The 20,893-nt window shown below is 53.7% G+C and overlaps 1 protein-coding gene across 1 annotated transcript in view; it reads left to right on the top strand.

The window, feature by feature from the left end:
• Positions 1–455: 455 nt before the first annotated feature.
• scarf1 (scavenger receptor class F, member 1) overlaps positions 456–20,893 on the top strand; it is a 20,742-nt gene continuing 304 nt past the window's right edge. Inside the window, exons 1-11 of the mRNA XM_055657410.1 lie at positions 456–932; positions 9,243–9,304; positions 9,713–9,814; positions 10,673–11,195; positions 13,130–13,348; positions 13,771–13,899; positions 14,685–14,788; positions 15,884–15,995; positions 18,791–18,915; positions 19,763–19,897; positions 20,317–20,893. The exon at positions 20,317–20,893 is cut by the window's right edge and continues 304 nt beyond it. Coding sequence (XP_055513385.1) covers positions 832–932; positions 9,243–9,304; positions 9,713–9,814; positions 10,673–11,195; positions 13,130–13,348; positions 13,771–13,899; positions 14,685–14,788; positions 15,884–15,995; positions 18,791–18,915; positions 19,763–19,897; positions 20,317–20,893 — 2,189 coding nt within the window. The 5' untranslated portion in view covers positions 456–831. The remainder of the gene's footprint in view (positions 933–9,242; positions 9,305–9,712; positions 9,815–10,672; positions 11,196–13,129; positions 13,349–13,770; positions 13,900–14,684; positions 14,789–15,883; positions 15,996–18,790; positions 18,916–19,762; positions 19,898–20,316) is intronic.

Consider the following 20,893-nt stretch of genomic DNA (forward strand, 5'->3'; position numbering starts at 1 on the left):
TAGGCCATTCGGCCCTTCGAGCCTGCACTGCCATTCAATATGATCATGGCTGATCATCCAACTCAGTATCCTGTCCCTGCCTTCTCTCCATACCCCCTGATCCCTTTAGCCACAAGGGCCACATCTAACTCACTCTTAAATATAGCAAGAGGGAGTTAGATGTGGCTGTAGATGTAACTACAGTTACAGTTTAGTTTATTGTCACTTGTACCAAGGTACAGTGAAATACTATCCAGTCAGCAGAATGACAATACATGGTTCCAATCCATGGTTCCCCACCCAGAGTGGCACAGAATAGCCAAGATGCCAGTCACTGAAGCACAGAGGGCAGGGCTGGCCACCAGGGTAAGATGCACAGGCCTGACCCGTGGGAGGGGTGGAGATGGAGCTTCACGTGTGGGAGGGGTGGTGAGGGAGCGCCGCACTGCAACTGACTCCACATTTCCACAATTCCTTATGTCATTCACATGGGCAGCAGCAGGAGTGGATGGGCTGAATGGCCTTGCTCAGGGTGGGGTGACCACGGAATTGTCTGTCGATTGTCCCTCCATTAGAAGCATCCCTCCAACACAAACATCTGCTCTCCACCGTCGATTCCCTTTGTTCCTGAGGAACTGAATAGCAGGAACTGCCTCCCCACCCCCACCAACTTCCCGAGTAAAAAGCCTCAATTCCGGCAAGGAAGCCAGGCTGTGACATCCGGATCGGAGCCAGTCAGAGGGACAGGACAGAGCCTGATGCTGGTGGCAGCAGCACAGGGCAGGGGGGAGGGGGGACGGAGCCGGCTAGTCCAGGCCGGGAGTCCCGTGCCCAGGCTCTCACCCTCCTGACATGGGCACCCTCTTCCTGCTGCTCAGTGTGTTCCCACTGACGTACACCTCCGTTCTTCCACCACTCGACCCTGATGGAGCCAACGTCTGTCGTTCAGCAAGGTAATCCATCACCTGCTTGTGTTCTGTGTCTCGGTGACCCCCTCCCTCCCTCCCGCCCGCTGGGCTGCTGAATCTGGTCTGATCAATCTCTGCCTTTCCTCTGCTGGGAGAAGTATGTAAAACTATGAGAGGCACAGACAGGGTGTCTGTCAGCTATAAGGAGAGATTGGACAAACTTGCATTGTTTTCCCTGGTTAGTCTGAGGCTGAGGGGAGAACTGATAGAAGTTTTTTAAATTGTGGGTGGCATAAATGGAAGGTACCCTTCTCCAGTGTGGAACTGTCAAAGACTAGACGGTGTAACTTTAAGGTAAGAGGGACAAAGTATAAATGGTATGTATGGAGCATGTTTTTTACTCATAGAGTGGTGGGTGCCTGGAGCACACTGCCAGGGGTGGTGGTGGAGGTAGATATGAGAGTGGTGTTTAAGAGGCGTTTGGATAGGCACATGGATAAGCAGGGAATGGAGGGATGTGGATATGGATATGTATTCATGTACAGTATAGTGGCACAGTGTTTGAGTTCCTGCCTTACAGTGCCAGAGACCCAGATTCGATCCTGGCTACTGGTGTTGTGCAGAGTTTGTACGTTCTCCCCGTAACCGAGTGGGTTTTCTCCAGGTGCTCCGATTTTCCCCCACACTCCAAAGACATACAGGTTGGTAAGTCAATTGGCTTCTGTAAATTGTAAATTGTCCCCAGTGTGTAGGATAGTGCTAGTGTACGGGTTGATCACTGATCGGCGCAGACTAGGTGGGCCAAAGGGCCTGTTTGCTGCTGCATCTCGAAAGTCTAAAGTAATTGTTCAGGCAGAGGAGATTACTTCAACTTGAGGTTATGTTCGGCACAGATGTTGTGGGCTGAAGGGCCTGTTCCTGTGCTGTACATTTCTGTGTTCTGTGTTCTGTGTGTGCCTTGGTGTACCTGCCTCTGCCTGTCTCCTCTCCCCATCGATATCCCACTGCCATGACTCCCGATGCTGGCCCATAATGTTCCTCCTTGCCCAGGGATGTTTGTTTCCCATTAAACAGGGTGGATGGCGCTGAATTCTCAGCCCTAACATCAGCTTGTCTCTATGTAAACTGTGGGCAGACAGTGAAATATGCAGCAACAGGCAAACTCAGCCGGTCAGGCAGCATCTGTGTAGGCAGAGGGGTGGTCAACAATAGTCCTGATGCAGGGTCTCATCCCAAAACGTTGACTATCCCACTGCCTCCACAGATGCTGCCTGGCCTGCTGAGTAGCTTCATCAAAGATACACAAAAAAGCTGGAGAAACTCAGCGGGTGCAGTAGCATCTATGGAGCGAAGGAAATAGGCAACGTTTCGGGCCGAAACCCTTCTTCAGACTCCTTCAGAGTACCTTCATCAGTTTGTTCTTCGTTCAAGAAACAAGGGCTGCACAGTGGCGCAGCGGTAGAGCTGCTGCCTCACAGTGCCAGAGACGCAGGTTCAATCCTAACCACAGGTGCTGTCTGTACGGAGTTTGCATGTTCTCCATGCGACCATGTGGATTTTCTTTGGGTTCTCCAGTCTCTTCCCACACTCTAAAGACTTGCAGGTTTGCAGGTTAATTGGCTTCTGTAAATTGTAAATTGTCCTTCATGTGCAGGACAGTGCGAGTGTATGGGGGTCGCTGTTTGGCAAGACCTGGTGGGCCTTCGGGCCTATTTCCACTCCGTATCTCCAAACTAAACTAAACTAAACGGGGGAAGCGATGGTAAGAAACTGAGTACAACGCAGTTTAATTGTTGAAAGATTTAGATTCTGACATTGAGGCTTAGGATCATGCAGCATGGAATAGGCCCTTTGGTTGGCCCAACTTCTATTCTCAGCCTGACCGGCTGAGTTACTCCAGCACTCTGTGAAGCGTCACAGAACAGGGCAAGATTTGCAAGTTTTCTGATGATATAGAAGTGAGTGGATTTGCAAATAGTGAAGATGGTTGTGAAAGATTGCAGTAGGACCTGGATTAATTAGCCAGGTAATCAAAAAGTATTTTGGCACTTTGGCCTTCATCAGTCAGAGTATTGAGTATAGAAGTTGGGAGGTCATGTTGCAGTTGTATAAGACGTTGGTGAGACTGCATTTAGAATATTGTGTTCAGTTCTGGGCACCATGTTATAGGAAAGATGTCAAACTGAAAAGAGTAATGAGATCCCCATCCTGGATCAGTCCAATCAGGGTTGTGTCATCTGCAAACTTGAGAAGCTTGACAGAGGTGTCTGTGGAGATGCAGTAATTGGTGTAGAGAGAGTAGAGGAGAGAGGAGATACACATCTTGCGGTGCTCCTATGCTAAGCGTTTGCGGGACTGAGATATGCTTTCCCACCTCACATGCTGCTTCCTGTCTGTCAGAAAGCTGGTGATCCACCGACAGAAGGGTTCAGGCACAGTCAACTCAGAAAGTTTGGAGCATAGTAGCTCTGGCACAATGGTTGAATGCAGAGCTAAAATCAACAAACAAAATCCTTGCATATGTCTCCTGGCGGTATAGATGCTGGAGGATGAAGTGCAGGCCCAGATTGACTGCGTCATCCACAGATCTATTGGCCCAATATGTAAAATGCAGAGGGTCCAGCAGGGGGATTGTGATATTTTTCTGCTTGGTCAGCACAAGCCTTGCAAGGGTCTTCATGACTACAGAGGTCAGTGCGACAAGCCTGTAGTCATTAAGACCAGTAATCCATGCCTTTTTAGGTACAGGGACAATAGTGGAGACTTTGAAGCAGGCAGGGACAGTACATCTTTGCAGGTACTGGTTAAAAATGAGTAATTGGGTGTGAAGTGGTTAAGAGGGAACTGCAGATGCTGGAGAATCGAAGGTTACACAAAAAAGCTGGAGAAACTCAGCGGGTGCAGCAGCATCTATGGAGCGAAGGAAATAGGCAACGTTTCGGGCCGAAACCCTTCTTCAGACTGATCGGGGGCGGGAGTGGGTGGGGACAAGAAAGGGAAAAGGAGGAGGAGCCCGAAGGCTGGGGGATGGGAGGAGACAGCAGGGGGGCTGAGGAAGGGGAGGAGACAGCAAGGACTAACAAAATTGGGAGAATTCGATGTTCAGACTCCCCAAACGGAATATGAGGTGCTGTTCCTCCAATTTCCGGTGCTGCTCGCTGTGGCCATGGAGGAGACCCAGGACAGAGAGGTCGGAGACGGAGTGGGAGGGGGAGTTGAAGTGCTGAGCCACCGGGAGGTCAGCTTGGTTATTGCGGACCGAGCGGAGGTGTTCGGCGAAACGATCGCCAAACCTCCGCTTGGTCTCACCGATATAGATCTGCTGACATCTAGAGCAGCGGACGCAATAGATGAGGTTGGAAGAGATGCAGGTAAACCTCTGTCGCACCTGGAACGATTGCTTGGGTCCTTGAACGGAGTCGAGGGGGGAGGTAAAGGGACAAGTGTTGCATCTCTTGCGGTTGCAAGGGAAAGTGCCCAGGGAGGGGGTGGACCGAGAGGGAAGGGAAGAATTGACAAGGGAGTTATGGAGGGAGCGGTCTTTGCGGAAGGCAGATATGGGGGGAGATGGGAAGATGTGGCGAGTGGTGGGGTCACGTTGGAGGTGGCGAAACTGACGGAGGATTACTTTTTGTATGTGACGGCTGGTGGGGTGAAAGGTGAGGACTGGGGGGACTCGGCCCTTGTTGCGAGTGCGGGGATGGGGAGAGAGAGCAGTGTTGCGGGGTATGGAAGAGACCCTGGTGCGAGCCTCATTTATGGTGGAGGAGGGGAACCCCCGTTCCCTGAATAATGAGGACATTTCAGATGTCCTGGTGTGGAACGCCTCATCCGTGGAGCAGATGCGGCGTAGACGGAGGAATTGGAAGTAGGGTATGGAGTCCTTACAGGAAGCAGGGTGGGAAGAAGTGTAGTCCAGTGGTGATTGGAGTGGGGTGGGTGTAGAAGGGCCCAGTCTTTGTCAGGCTGTGAGTGGGTGTGAAGTGTTGGTTGGGGTGGTAAAGGATCCACTCTTTTCATACTGGAGTCTTGCCTTAAGTAGGTGTGAAGTGGTGAATGGGAAGGAGAGGGTGCAGGGTCCATTCTTTGCAGACTGCGGTCTGGCTGTGTTTGTTGAGGACGGGGTTTCAGGGTTGTTTGTCAGCTGACGATTGTCCAAAGTGCAGGGGGCTTTCCTCTTATAACTGATGATTTATTGCATGCCGTTCCAAACTGAAGAAGAGTCACTAGCTGAGAATTTGCGCCTCAACTTTTCAGAGTACCTTTCCTTGGCAGCTCTGATTCCTCTTCTCAGCTCTTTATCGATTAGGCTATCTTTTAACTCTTTAACAATTAGGCTATCGACTTGACGCTTATGTGCCCCCTCCTCAGCCGCAACATCATCAACGGACTAGAAACATAGAAACATAGAAATTAGGTGCAGGAGTAGGCCATTCGGCCCTTTGAGCCTGCACCGCCATTCAATATGATCATGGCTGATCATCCAACTCAGTATCCCGTACCTGCCTTCTCTCCATACCCTCTGATCCCCTTGGCCACAAGGGCCACATCTAACTCCCTCTTAAATATAGCCAATGAACTGGCCTCAACTACCCTCTGTGGCAGAGAGTTCCAGAGATTCACCAAAAAAATTCTCCTCATCTCGGTTTTAAAGGATTTCCCCCTTATCCTTAAGCTGTGACCCCTTGTCCTGGACTTCCCCAACATCGGGAACAATCTTCCTGCATCTAGCCTGTCCAACCCCTTAAGAATTTTGTAAGTTTCTATAAGATCCCCTCTCAATCTCCTAAATTCTAGAGAGTATAAACCAAGTCTATCCAGTCTTTCTTCATAAGACAGTCCTGACATCCCAGGAATCAGTCTGGTGAACCTTCTCTGCACTCCCTCTATGGCAATAATGTCCTTCCTCAGATTTGGAGACCAAAACTGCACGCAATACTCCAGGTGTGGTCTCACCAAGACCCTGTACAACTGCAGTAGAACCTCCCTGCTCCTATACTCAAATCCTCTTGCTATGAAAGCCAACATACCATTCGCTTTCTTTACTGCCTGCTGCACCTGCATGCCTACCTTCAATGACTGGTGTACCATGACACCCAGGTCTCGCTGCATCTCCCCCTTTCCCAATCGGCCACCATTTAGATAATAGTCTGCTTTCCCGTTTTTGCCAACAAAATGGATAACCTCACATTTATCCACATTATACTGCATCTGCCAAACATTTGCCCACTCACCCAGCCTATCCAAGTCACCTTGCAGTCTCCTAGCATCCTCCTCACACCTAACACTGCCCCCCAGCTTAGTGTCATCCGCAAACTTGGAGATATTGCCTTCAATTCCCTCATCCAGATCATTAATATATATTGTAAATAGCTGGGGTCCCAGTACTGAGCCTTGCGGTACCCCACTAGTCAATGCCTGCCATTGTGAAAAGGACCCGTTTACTCCTACTCTTTGCTTCCTGTTTGCCAGCCAGTTCTCTATCCACATCAATACTGAACCCCCAATGCCGTGTGCTTTAAGTTTGTATACTAATCTCTTATGTGGGACCTTGTCGAAAGCCTTCTGGAAGTCCAGATACACCACATCCACTGGTTCTCCCCTATCCACGCTACTAGTTACATCCTCGAAAAATTCTATAAGATTCGTCAGACATGATTTACCTTTCGTAAATCCATGCTGACTTTGTCCAATGATTTCACCACTTTCCAAATGTGCTGCTATCCCATCTTTAATAACTGACTCTAGCAGTTTCCCCACTACCGATGTTAGACTAACTGGTCTGTAATTCCCCGTTTTCTCTCTCCCTCCCTTCTTAAAAAGTGGGGTTACGTTTGCTACCCGCCAATCCTCTGGAACTACTCCAGAATCTAAAGAGTTTTACTGCATTACTGCGGACAGATCCATGCTGACCCTGAAAACATGCAGATTTTTGTGATATTCAAATTATATTAAAAATATGCTGCAAAAAGAGTCACAAACTTTCGAATTCATATATTTCAGTGTTGTTATCAAGGCAAAGAAAGCAGTTCAAATCGTTTGATATTATTTGATATTATTCATGAGAAATAAATATAAAAGCTCTAAAACCTACCTCAATTTTACAATCTCATTAAAGATATTCCCCCTTTCCCTCTACCCTCCCCATCTCTCTCTCTCCCTTCCCTTCCCCTCTCTCCCTCCCCCTTCCCCTCTCACATCCCCCCCTCTTTCTGGCGGGGGGGGGGGGGGGGGGGATGAAGGTGGCATGGACCCAGCGGGGGTGGCGTGGTCAGAAGATGGCTTGGGCCCCGGCGGCGGGGGGAGGCGAGGGTAGCGGGCTCCGCCGCAGCGGCGTCTGGTGTTGGGGTTACAGCCACTCCCACCCGGCGACGGGAAATTCGGTCTTCTGGTCGCCAGGCTGGCCGTTGACGAGGCTCTGACGCCGCGGATGGAAATGCTGGACCGGGCGGGCTGGAAGACACCTCCACCTCCACCTCCACTACTTACCTATAGTAGACGCGAGGCATCGAGCTCAATGGGTGAAGCACAAATGGCGGTCTGATCCCGCCCGAGCCCACTGCGCACGCGCGGAGAGACGGCGTCATTTTGCGTCGCTTCCCCAACTGCGCAGGCGCGGATGGGCGCATTCTTTTTTTGCCCCAGCGGCCATCTGTTTTTTTTTCTTACTGAGGGGGGGGGGGGGGGAGGGAGGGGGGGGGGGGGGGGAGGGGAGGGTGAGGTCGCCCCCAGCGCACCCCCCCCCCCCTTCGGACGGCCAAGATACCTGGAATCCCATTTGCCCATGTTTGGCCTAAGACCCTGTAAACCTGTCCTATCCACGGACTTGTGTAAACGGCTTCCATACATAGTAATTGTACCCGCATCTACCACGTCTTCTGGCAGCTCGTTCCACCATTCCTCATCTCTCTTAAACATTCCTCCTCTCATTTTACATGTATTCCCTCTAGCTTTAGACTCGGAAAACAACCGGAATATGCCCTTTCTTATTTTATAAACTTCAAAAAAGTTACCCCCACAGTTTCCTTCATTCCAGGGAAACAGTCCCAGCCTTTCCAATCTCCCCGTATAACTCAAGCCCTTCAGTGCCAGGAACGCTCTTGAGAATCTCTTCTGCATTCTCTAGTTTAATCATAACCTCCCAACAGTGTTATGACCAGAGATTCTCACAAAGCTCCAAGTGCAGCCCAGCTAATTAATGATTTGTATAACTGTAACATGACCACCCAACTCCAAGTGAAGGCAATGAAAGCAGACATACTTTGCCCCTTCTTCACCACTCTGTCTACCTGAGTGGCCACTTTCACTTACAGTACATGATTGTATCCCAGGTTCTCATTATCCAATAACACTCCACAGGGCCTGCCATTCAATGTGCATGACACAAAAAGCTGGAACTCGTTGGAACAGGCAGCATCTCTGGAGAGAAGGAATGGGTGACATTTTGGGTCGAAACCCTTCAGACACGTTTCGGGTCGAGACCCTTCTTCCGTGTGTATGTCCTGGCTTGGTATAACTTCTTAAAAATACATCACTTCAGACTTGCCCGAGTTAAATTCCATCTGGTATTCCTTTGCCCATCCCTGTTGTAAGCTCAGACAACCTTCTGCTCACGATACCAGTTTGATGTAATTGCAAACCTACTAATCATTGCCACCTACATAAATGGCGTCAAAACAGCGCCTCGTGCAAATTGACAGTGGCCTGTTGTGTACTGAGGATTGTGCTTTTTACCGGGATAGCCTTCCTGATCTGCATGCAAAAAAAATATTTTACTGTACCTCGTATAATAAAGGCCCCGGCACCGATCTCTCCTGCAGATCACTGGTCACAGGCTTTCAATCTGAAGAACACACTTCCACCACCCTCTTGCTCATACCGTACCGTTAAAACAACCTGGTATCAAATTTATCTCACTCAGCATCCAATGTGATCTAACCTTCTGGACTAGCCACGTGGCACCTTGTCCAGGTAGCTTAGGTCAACCACACAGCCCTCCTCAAACCTCTCCGTCATCTCTTCAAATGTCTCAATCAAATTTGTGAGATGCTATTTCCCCTGCACAAACCCACGCTGACTATAACCGATCAGTCCGTTTGGCTGCATCTTCACCACTATATTTGTTAGTGTTGGTCAGATAACAGATTGACATGTCATATAATTATCAAAATCTACTACGTAGAGATCTAGTCCTCGGCGCCTAGGTAACAGCCCTTGTCTGTGGACGCGCAAACTCATCACATACAGTAGGTCTCAGACAACCCTTGAATGGATAGGTGCAGGGCCGGGAGAGAGAGCAGGGCCGGAGTGACCAGGCCACACGTCGGCATTCATCGTGCTTTGCTTGTCCCCTAGTGCTGACCTACTGCTGGGCTGTTGTGCGGGATGGAGACAGCAGGGGAACTCCTGCAGCATCGGTAGGTGCTTACCGTGGGCGGGGCGGTGAGGGAGGGTCGGTGAGGGAGTACCATTCTGTGGCAGGGGTGGTGAGGGAGGGACGCTGAAGGGGGGGGGGGGGGGGGTGAGGGAGTGCCGCGCTGTGGGAGTGGTGGTGAGGATGGGGCGGTGAGGGAGTGCCGTGCTGTGGGGGGGGGGGGGGGGGTGAGGGAGGGCCGGCGAGGGAGGGTCGTGTGAAGGAGCGCTGCGATGGGGAGGGGCGGTGAGGGGGGGGGGGGGTGAGGGAGGGGCGGTGAGAGGCGGCGCTGTGGGAGGGGCGGTGAGTGCGCCGCGTTGTGGAGGGGGCGATACTGTTCCTCGTTGGTTGCTCGGTGAGCGGTGCAGACGTCTATGACCCAGTGTGATGTCGGTGTGGCTCTCTCCCCCAGCTGTGTGTGCCGGAGCGTGGAGCTGCCGGACGGGAGAGATGTGTGTCCGTCCCGGCGTGTGTCGATGTCCACACGGATACTTCGGAGCCAAATGCGTAACCCGTGAGTACCACAGGGTCACCATTGCCCTGTGTGACCCCAGTCTGTCCCACCTCCCACTACTCCACACCACCAACCCCCACCCCATTTTTGGCAGAGATAACTGGATTCTTGATTAGTACAGGTGTCAGCGGTTATGGGGAAGAGGCAGGAGAATGGGGTTAGGAGCGATAGATCTCCATGATTGATTGGCCGAGTAGACTTGATGGGCCGAATGAACGAATTCTACTCTTATCACTTATGACATGACTACCTCAACCACCCCACGGATTGTACCACAAGCTAGGGTACTGTCCAATTCACCCGACCCTGCTCCACCCCCACCCCACTCTACAACACCCCATTCCCACCCCACCCCACCCCACCTACCCCACACCCCACTCTACCCCACACCCTACTCTAACCCCACCCCCCACCCCCACCGTGTGTGTTTGTGTGTGTGTGTGTTTCAGTGTGTGGTGCTGTTTCTCATGTGTGTGTGTGTCCCATATGTGCCCCATTTTGTGCCTCTGTGTGTGTGCATGTCCATGTGTGACCATGTGTGTGTGCGTGTGCATGCCTGTGTGTGTACATGTAATAGTCGAGCAGTGTGCCGTGTTGTTCCCCAGGACAGTGTGTCTATGCGTGTGCCCGTGTGTGTGAGTGACAGGCCGGGCAGTGTGTGTGTGTGTGTGTGTGTGTGTGTGTGTGTGTGTGTGTGTGTGTGTGTGTGTGTGTGTGTGTGTGTGTGTGTGTGTGTGTGTGTGTGTGTGTGTGTGTGTAACAGGCCGGACAGTGTGCGTGTGTGTAATAGGCCGGGCAGTGTGTGTTTCTGTTCCCATGGACAGAGTGTGCTCAGCAGCTTGTGTGTTGTACCCGCAGCCTGCCCGGACCAGTTCTGGGGTCCGGACTGCCGTGAGTCGTGCCCGTGTCACCCCCACGGCACATGTGACGCCACGTCGGGAAGATGCACCTGTAACCAGGACCGCTGGGGCCCGGGCTGCGGCCGCAGTTGTGGATGTGTGCGGGGCCGCTGCGACGCGAGGAATGGGCAGTGCCGCTGCGAGACGGGCTGGTGGGGTGCCGACTGCTCCAGGCCCTGTCACTGCCACCCGGCCAACTCGCTGTGCAACCCGCGGACCGGCCACTGCAACTGCTCCTCTGGCTACTGGGGCAAGAGGTGCAACATCCCCTGTTACTGCGGCCCCTCGCCCTGCACACAGCGCATGGGCGAGTGCCAATGTGGCCAGGGCTGGTGGGGCGCCCTGTGTGACCAGCGGTGCCTCTGCCACCATGGACAGTGCCACCCTAGCACCGGCCTCTGCACCTGTCTCCCCGGCTACCAGGGTCGCCTTTGCAGCGAGGCATGCGCCGCCGGCCTCTACGGCCAAGACTGCAGGAACAGGTATGGACAGCCGGCGGCAGCCCGCGATGCATGTCAACTGCGCAATCTGCTGCATTTCTGCTGTTGTTCATGCAGTTGTTTATTGCAGATGCTGCAAAGAGTCAATAGTGGCCAGGACAGCCTTGTTTCTCAATACAATGACAAGTATGCTCCCTCCTTTATTTGGAATATCCACTGTTTCAGGAAACCCTCTTAGTGCCATAGTCTTTTACAGAGTGGAAACAGGCCCTTCAGCCCAACTTGCCCACACCGGCCAACATGTCCCAGCTACATAAGTCCCACCAGGCTGCGTTTGATCCCTATCCGTCCAAACCTGCCTTATCCACGTATCTGCGTAACTGCTTCTTAAACATTGGGATAGTCCCTGCCTCAACTGCCTCTTCTGGCAGCTTGTTTCATACACCAACCACCCTTTATGTGCAAAAATTGCCGCTCAGATTCCTATTAAATATTTCCCCTTCAACTTGAACCTATGTCCTCTGGTCCTCGAGTCCCCTACCCTTCCAAGTTTATATAGTTAATACCATCAAATCCAGGCATTATACTGGTAAACCTCGTGGCCACCTTCTCCACATCCTTCTTGTTAATGGGATGACCATAAATGCATTCAATACTCCAAATGTGGCCTTTGTTTTTACAACTGCACCCTGAGTTCCCTACTTTTATATTTAATGCCCTGACCATGTCGTGTTTTCTTTATCACCTCTATTCTCATGTGTTGCCATTCTCAGGGAACTATAGACTTCAATCCCAATTTCCCTTTGTACATGCTGCCATCAATTGTACACTTTACCCTTACATTTGACCTCTTCAAGTGCAACACTTCATGCTTCTCCAGATGAAATTCCATCTACCGTTTCTCCACCCACTTTTCCAATGGATCTATATTCTGCAGTTTCCCTTGACAACCTTCCTCACTATCCACAACTCCCACTATTTTCTTGTCATCTGCGAGCTTAGTAATCAACCTACCTACATTTTTCGTCCTTATCTTTTGTATATCTCACAAACTAATTGATCCCGGTGGAACACAACTGGTGTGACTAACACCTCTCGATAACTACCCTCCTTTTTATGGCCATGATCATTTTGAATCCACCGTCATTGTGTCTCCACTAAAGTCGGTGTAGAATACCTTACCGTGAGTTTCCTTCGGGTGCTTGGGTTTCCTCCTACATCCCGAAGAGGTGCGGGTTTGTAGATCAATTGGCTTCTGTAAATTGACCCTAGTGTGTAGGGAACGAATGAGAAAGTGGGATAATATAGAACTCGTCTATAGAACTAATATAGAACCGGGCGATTATGTAGTTATGTATAGATAGACGGGCGGCGTAGCGGTAGAGTTGCTGCCTTACAGCGCTTGCAGCGCCAGAGACCCGGGTTCTACGGGCGCTGTCTATACGTAGTGTGTACCTTCTCCCCTCAATGTTACACTTTCACTCCAATTAATTTTGACCAATACATTTGCTACTGAAAGGTGAGTGCACCCTTCTCTTCAACATAGTTTCAGTCAAATGGTTCCTGTCAGGCAGATAGATGGTATTCATATGCAGGAAATACTTTAATACGTAACTAGATTGGTAGCACAACGATAGAGTTGCTGATTTACAGAGACCCAGGTTCGATCCCGACTACGGGTGCTGTCTGTACGGAGTTTGTACGTTCTCCCCGTGGCCGCGTGGGTTTTGTCCCACATTCCAAAGACGTACAGGTTAATTGGCTTGGTATAAATGTAAATTGGCCCTAGTGTGGGTAGGATGGCGTTAATCTGCTGGGATCATTGGTCAGGGCGGACTCGATGGGCCGAAGGGCCTGTTTCTCGAAACGAAACGAAACCTCGGTGGGCCAGGCAGCGTCTGTGGAGGGAATGTTGGGATTGGTTTGAGGGGGTGTGCAGGGGTAGGGCGGGGTTAACTGTGGTATGTCTACCCCAGGTGTGGCCACTGTAAGGAAGGGTATCCCTGCTCACCCGTCAACGGGTCCTGCATTCTGTGTGAGGGGGGCTGGAAGGGAGATCGCTGCGACCAGCTCTGCGCCGCTGGGTCGTATGGAAGCCGCTGCACCCTACAGTGCCCCATGTGCGGGAACGGGGCACCCTGTCACCCCCGCACCGGTCACTGTGACTCCTGTAACCCGGGCTGGACCGGTCCCAGGTACGTCAGCGCCTCCCCACCCCAGCCCTCGCCTCCCTCCCTCATCGCCCTTCCCAGAGCGGGGGACTCATTCAACCCCCCTCCCCACAGCGCGGCGCTCCCTCGCCGCCCCTCCCACAGCGTGGCGCTCCCACCACCCCCCCCCTCCCCACAGCGCGGCGCTCCCTCACCGCCCCTCCCACAGCGCGGCGTTCCCTCGCCGCCCCTCCCACAGCGTGGCGCTCCCTCGCCGCCCCTCCCACAGCGCGGCGCTCCTTCACCCCCCCCCCCCCCCCCCCCACAGCGCGGCGCTCCCTCACCGCCCCTCCCACAATACTGTGCCCAGTGCTACCCCCGTGGGACGTGTGCAGGTCTGTGGGACGGGCGGTAGTTGGGATCAGTACCACATCTGTTCACACGGTGACCGGTCTTGTTGTTACCAGATGTGACACCCCCTGCGTGCCTGGGACATATGGGACAGGCTGCCGATCGCACTGCGCAGACTGCTACCATGGAACATGCCATCATGTGACGGGGGAGTGTGTCTGCGACGTGGGATATACTGGGGACAGGTGAGTGATCCATCACAGGGCAGGTACACACACCTGGGACCCACACCCCACTACCATGCATATACCAGGGACATGTGTGTGATCCATCACAGAACCTGGTCCCTGTCATCTGTAAAATTCATTGCCACAGGCGGCTGTGGGGGGCAAATTAATGAATATTTTTAAGGCAAATATTGACAGATTGCTGATCAGTAAGTTTATCAGGGGCTGTGGGGAGAAGGCGGGAGAATTGGGTTGAGAGGGAAATGTAGACTTGATGGGCCGAATGGCCTAATTCTGCCGCTATAACTTATGAACGTAACTTATGAACGTACACACGCCTGGGTCCTACTCCCCACGTACCCTGGATATACCGGGGACAGGTGAGTGACAGGGCAGGTACACACCTGGGACCCACCCCTCATGCCCATCAGTGAGTGACGGACCCGCCCTCTGTAACTGCACAACATTTCTGTCAACACTGTGGGCTGGGAATCATAGAGTTATACAGCAAGGAAACAGGCCCTTCAGCCCACTCTGTCCATACCACCCAAGCTGCGTGTCTGGGCTAGTCCCACATACCTGCACCTGTCGCGAATCCCTACAAACCTTTCCTGTCTATGTACCCGTCTAAGTGTCCTTTCAATGTGATGTCTGTACAGGTCTCTGCCTCTGGCAGCTCACTCCACACCCCCATCACCCTCTGTGTAAAGAAACCTGCCCTTCGGGTCGCTTTTAAACCATTCCCTTCTCTGCCCAGTTTCCCACCTGTTCCCGGTGCTGAATCTGTTGCTGTTGTTTTCCAGTTGTAATTCCAGCTGCCCGGCGGGAACCCACGGGGTGAACTGCTCGACGGCGTGCGGCTGTCTGGGAAGTTCGTGCCATCAAGTCACCGGACGCTGCCATCTCAGTGAGTGGTCCTGCGGCGATGGGAACGGGCCGGCATCCCAGGGTGGCCCTGAAGCCGGCTGCGGGAGGGGGGATGGTCCTGCTCCTTGTTATCCTGGTATCCCATCTCAGGCTGGGATCTGGCCTGGTCCCAGGTCTCTCCCGTGTCCCACATTACACTGGGATTGGGCAGGATTCCAGTGCTTCCAGTTATCCCGCATTGGATTAGGATAGGATTGCTCCCAGTGCTCCCATCTCCCCCCAAATCCCTCTTTGGATTGGGATTGGTATGTTTCCGTCTCCCACCTCTCCCTTATTTCCCAGCCTGGATTGGAATTAGACTATTCCCAGCGTTCCCAGATATCCATATTGGAGGGATTCTTCCCAGTGCTCCCATCTCTTCCACAAATCCCTCTTTGGATTGGAATTTGAATAGATCCAGGTGCTCCCATCTCTCTCCTGTACCCCACACTGGATTGGGATCGGCTGGTTCCCAGTGCATCCAGATATCCCTCTTTGGATTGTAATTGGACTGATCCCTGTGCTCCTATCATCTCCTGCATCTCACACCAGACTGGGATTGAATTAGATCCCGGTGCTTCCAGGTATCCCTCATTGTATGGGGATAGGATCTGCTTCCCACAATTCCCGGTATCCCGCGCGGACGGGGGTTGAGCCGGTGCCACAAGTGGCTGGTGCCCGCGGTGGGGTGGGGTAGCGGTGAATCCTCTGTGTGATTCACTCTGCTCCCGCGATGAGGGGCTACGGGAGGTCCCGACTCCCGCCGTGTGGAATTTGAAAAATAACCGGAGGAAGGATAATCCCAACAGGAACTCTGTTCCAGGATACTGACCCCGACAAAGGGAACTAGGAATGAATGGGAGAGAGAGAAAGGACCAGGAGCAGTGCAGTTTCTCCCAGTCAATCCCCAATGGTAGCCGGACCATCCTTGCTCTAACCCCCCCGGTTAAGTGACTGCACCCGAGATTAATCCCCCCCCCCCCCCCCCCGCCCCCCGCTGGTCTGCCTACCCCGGCCCCGGGGTCCCCTCTCTGATACTCCCCGTTCTAGGGCGCTGTTCACGGACTCTGCTCTTCTCTTCCCCCCGCATTGCCAGGTAAGGCCGGTGTGGTGACTACTGCCGTGCTGCTCCCTCTGCTCCTGCTCCTCCTCCTCCTCTGTGCCCTCTGCTGCTGCTGTGGACGTAACTCGGACGACGCCACTGGCAGGTGAGTAGTGACCGTGGGGGGAGACTCGGGGAACAGGTCCTGGGGGTGGAGGGGAGGCGGTGGGAGGCCGGACTTGGTGGTAGGTTTCGGTTTATTGTTGTCACGTGCAGCGAGGTACAATAATAAACTTCCTATATCATCAATCAGGTAATACCCACAATGGCTCCAATATACGTCAATACAATGGTCAGGGGCGGCACGATGGCGCAGCGGTACATCTGCTGCCTTAAAGCACCCGAGACCCAGGTTCGATCCTGACCTCAGGGGCTGTCTGTACGGAGTTTGTACCTTCTCCAGGTGACCGCGTGGGTTTCCTCCGGGTGCTCTGGTGTTCCTGCCACATCCCACAGACACGCGGGTTTGTAGGTTAATTAGCTTCTTTAAATTGCTTCTAGTGTGTAGGATGTGAAAGCGCTGTATCTCTAAACTAAATCAAACTAAACCAACTCCAACACGATAGTTAGATCAGTGGGGGAGACACAGAGTACAGAATATAGATGTCTAGATTTACCGCCATAAAGGAGATTTAGCCGAGCGATGGTATTGAATGGTAGTAGATCCTGCTCTCTGTCCAGCACACAAAGAGCCGCCACGCCCCAGCGCCAAGTATCAGGGGAACGTCCTAGAATCAGTTGAATTTTAGAAGATGATGGCTGATGTCTCGGTCTCCACTGCCTCTCCCGGGCACTGTTTCTGTCCAATTCCGACCTGCTCGGCGGTGCAGCGGTAGAGTTGCTGCCTTACCGCGCCAGAGACCCGGGTTCGATCCTGACTACGGGTGCTGTCTGTACGGAGTTTGCACGTTCACCCCATGACATGCATGGATTTTCTACAGGTGCTCCGGTTTCCTACCGCACTCCAAAGACGTACAAGTTTATAAGTTAATTGGCTTAAGTAAAATTATAATTGTCCCTAGTGCGTGTGTGTAGGATAGTGTTGGTGTGTGTGTGTGTGTGTGTGTGTGTATGTGTGTATGTGTGTGGGGCGGTGGGGGTCGCAGGTCGGCGCGGACACGGGCCGAAGGGCCGAAGGGCCGAAGGGCCGGTTTCCGCGCTGTATCTCTAACTTAAACTAAATGATTTGGGTTTTGAGCTGTTTCGGTCAATTAGGTTTTGGTACAGCGCGGGGTTTCTTGTTCAGTTAGTTCCAGGGCCTGGCCAAGATGGGGCCATTCACGTGTCCAGGCTGCGGGCAGTCGAGGGTTCTGCCCAAGCCGACCGCCTGTCCCTCTTTGGGTTTAAACCCGTGCCCGTGTCCCTGGAGAGGGAGCACACGGTGCCCACTGGGGGCATGCGAGGCCTTCTTAGCAACAGTGGGCATTTCATCAACTCGAGTCATTTGATGGTTAATTGTTTTGCAAACGGAGAGAATATCAGTTCTGATTATTGTTGTGTTATGTCGATTGTGACTATGGAATAGAGTGACGGAGCTAGTACAGCACGGAAACTGGCCCTTCGGCCCCAATTGTCCATGCTGACCATGATGCCCAATCTATGATGATCTCAGCCATTTGCCTGTGTTTGGCCAATTTCCTAAACCGTTCCTATTGATGTACCTATCCAAATGTCCTTTAAATGTTGTTATTACTGCAGCTCTTTACATTTGCATACAACTCTGAGTAAAAAAAGTCACCCTTGAAGTTCCCATTAAATCTTTAACCTCTGCCATGTAGTTCTTGATTCTCCTACTCTGGGGAAAATATCCTATCAATTCCCCGCAAGATGTTATACACCTCCAGAAGATCACCCCTGGCCTCCTGCGCTCCATAAAGTCCTAGCCTGCCCAACCTCTCCCTATAGCTCAGGCCCTGGAGTCCTGAATAAAAGCTTATTGATAAGGAAAACAGAAGAGATCCCTGTCGTAACCCAGCGACTGCCCGCCATATGACGCCCCTCTTCGACCCTTGTTATTTGTACAACTCCCAAACACAATCCTACTCTTCATGTTACCTCATCTACTGCATCCGCTGCTCTAGATGTCAGCTGCTCTACACCGGGAGACCAAGCGTAGGCTTGGCGGTCACGCCTCCGCTCGGTTCGCAATAACCAACCTGATCTCCCGGTGGTTCAGCACTTCAACTCCCCCTCCCATTCCGAATCCGACCTTTCCGTCCTGGGCCTCCTCCACGACCAGAGTGAGAACCGCCGTAAATTGGAGGAGCAGCATCTCGTATTTCGCTTGAGCAGTTTGCACCCCAACGGTATGAACATTGGCTTCTCTAATTTCAGGTCGTCCTTACTTTCTCCTCCCCTTCTCAGCTCCCCCTCCACCCTCTGTCTCCACCTCTTCCTTTCTTCCACCCGCCCCAACTTCATATCAGTCTGAAGAAGGGTTTCGACCCGAAACGTTGCCTATTTCCTTCGTTCCGTAGATGCTACCTCACCCGCTGAGTTTCTCCAGCATTTTTGTCCACTTCATATCTCCAGCTAAGTTATTTTCTTTGCAATTCCCTTAATCCCGACCTTTACTACAGACCCTCCCATCACTTCCCCGCCCCCCCCCCCTCCCCCTACGATATATCCCCGATTTGAGTCATAGAGACTTACAGCGTGGAAGCAGACCCTTCGGCCCACCTTGCCCACATCGGCCAACATGTCCCAGCTACACTAGTCCCGCCTGCCTGTATTTGGCCCATATTCCTCCTATCCATGTACCTGTCTAATTGATTCTTTGATGTTGCGATAGTACCTGCCTCAACTACCTCCTCTGGCAGCTCGTTCCATACGCCCAATACCCTTTGCATGAAAAAGCTACCCCTCAGGTTCTTATTAAATATTGAGACACTGTGTGTGCAGGGCTGTGGATGAAGATCGGGCACCGCTGGCCAGGATGAAGCACCACGTGCGTGGGGTGCTGGCAAACCTGGGCACCGCCGCCCCCTGCCTCTCCCTCGGCAACCAGAAGCTGCCCAAAATCACAGGTGAGCCGCAGCCTGCCCGCCATTGGGTGGGTTGGTACAGGTGTGGGGGGAGACCTGGGCTGTGATTGGACATTGGGTACAGGTGTGGGGAACACCTGGACTGTGATTGGACACTGGTGTGGATGGGGCTGTGATTGGACCATCGGAGGGGGAGGGGGGGGGGGTGACAGAGGTTCAGAGGTTGGGGGGGGGGGGGGGGAGTGGACACATGAAGGGGCGGGAGATGATGAGACTGGGATCTCTCAGAGATGGCAAAGACTTGACGGATCGAACGGCCTCCTTCCATCTCACAAGGCAATCTGAAATGAGGCAGAGAATCCTGGAATACTCATCAGGTTAGGGCGCATATGTGGAGAAAACCTTTGTGATCATTCATAAACTGGGAAGGCCGGGTAGCTGTTACATTGGATGTGATGACGCATCGCGAGCGGGCAATGGGCAATATTGGCTTGGCATCGGTGCGGCGGTGGGAAAGGGCGGCAGTGTGGGAAGGTGGAGTTGGGCATGGGCAGGAGCGAGGGGTGGGGAGGAGTGGAAGGGGAGGGTGGTGAATGAGAGGGGAGGGATGGAGAGGGGGGATTGGGAGGGGAGGGGTGGTGAGTGAGAGGGGAGGGGAGGGATGGGGAAGGGGGGGAGGGGGGATTGGGACGGGGGGAGTGAGAGGGGAGGGGAGGGTGGGTGGGGTGGTGAGTGAGAGGGGAGGGAGTGGCGAGGTGAGGAGAGGGGAGGGGAGGGGGAGGGTGGGTGGGTGGGGTGTGAGTGAGAGGGGAGGGAGGGGGGGGGGGGGTGAGGGGCCGGTTGCGGTGTGCGTGTCTGAGGGAGTGTAACGGTGTCCGGCCTCCCCCAGTCCTGCACCACGATGCCGACGTCAGCTTCAACTGCAGCTTCATCGACTCCCCGTCCGCCGCCTGGGACTCCGCGTCCTTCTCCTCCTTCGAGACGAGTGGCGATGGGCCCGTCTACTGTACCCCTCCGATGGAAGGTGAGCGGTGGGGAAGAGCGGGGCGAGGCATCGCCGGGGCAGGAGCTCACAAGGCCACCACGAAACCCCTTGTCCCTCCCCTTACTCTCTCCTGTCCCATCCTCTCCCCCTGCCCCACCCCCTCCTCTCTCTTCCCTCTCCCCTCCTCTGACTCCTGTCCTTTCCCTCCCCCCGCGTTTGCCACCTGCCTCTCACCGCCCGTTAAACTCCATCTGCCCTCGCCTCTTAACCCCCCCCCCCCCCCAACAGCATCACCCAGACCCTCTCTCCCTCCCATTGTACCCGGGTGGGAGCTGGGGTGGGGGACGGGACAATGAAGTGGGTGGTGGCAGGGGTGTGTGTAGGGGGTAGGGGACGGGAGAATGCTGGGGGTGGGGCAGGGGATGGAGTTGACCCTCGCCGCCTCTGCCCCCTCACAGACGGAGTCCCCCGCCCGGCAGGCGGCGGCTTCCAGGAGATGAGCTCCCGCTGTAACTACCTGCCCGCGGACGGCTGGGACCCGACGCCCATCCCCCGCACCTCCAGCATCGCCAAAGCCAAGCGGCCGTCCGTCTCCTTCGCCGAAGGCACCAGGTTCACCCCGGGGCAGCGCCGGACGTCGGTGGCGCCCAACGGGGAGGAGCCGGCAGCGCAGCCCCAGAGGAAGAGGAAACTGTCGTGGAGACTGAGCCGGCTGCTCCCCGCTGCGGAGACCCCCTCTCCCCGGGACCCCCCCTCTCCCCGGGATCCCTCTCCCCAGGAGAACCTCTACTCTCTGGACCCCTCCACCTCCAGGGACCCCTGCTCTCCCCAGGACCCTTCTAGTCCGGACCCCTCCTCTCCCCGAGACCCCTCCTCCTCCTCCAGTGTCCCCTCTCCCTCTGCCAGCGCCGGGAGGGTGAGGCAGGGCGCGGTTGCTGCCACCCCGGGTGGGTGCGGGGGTTCCGCCAGAGGCTGGTCGCGGGTCCCGGTCGACGGTGTGGTGACCGGGACGGTGCAGGCAATGTTGAAGCGCTT

The sequence above is a fragment of the Leucoraja erinacea genome, chromosome 28 (assembly GCF_028641065.1).
Source record: "Leucoraja erinacea ecotype New England chromosome 28, Leri_hhj_1, whole genome shotgun sequence".
NCBI classification, from domain to species: domain Eukaryota; kingdom Metazoa; phylum Chordata; class Chondrichthyes; order Rajiformes; family Rajidae; genus Leucoraja; species Leucoraja erinaceus.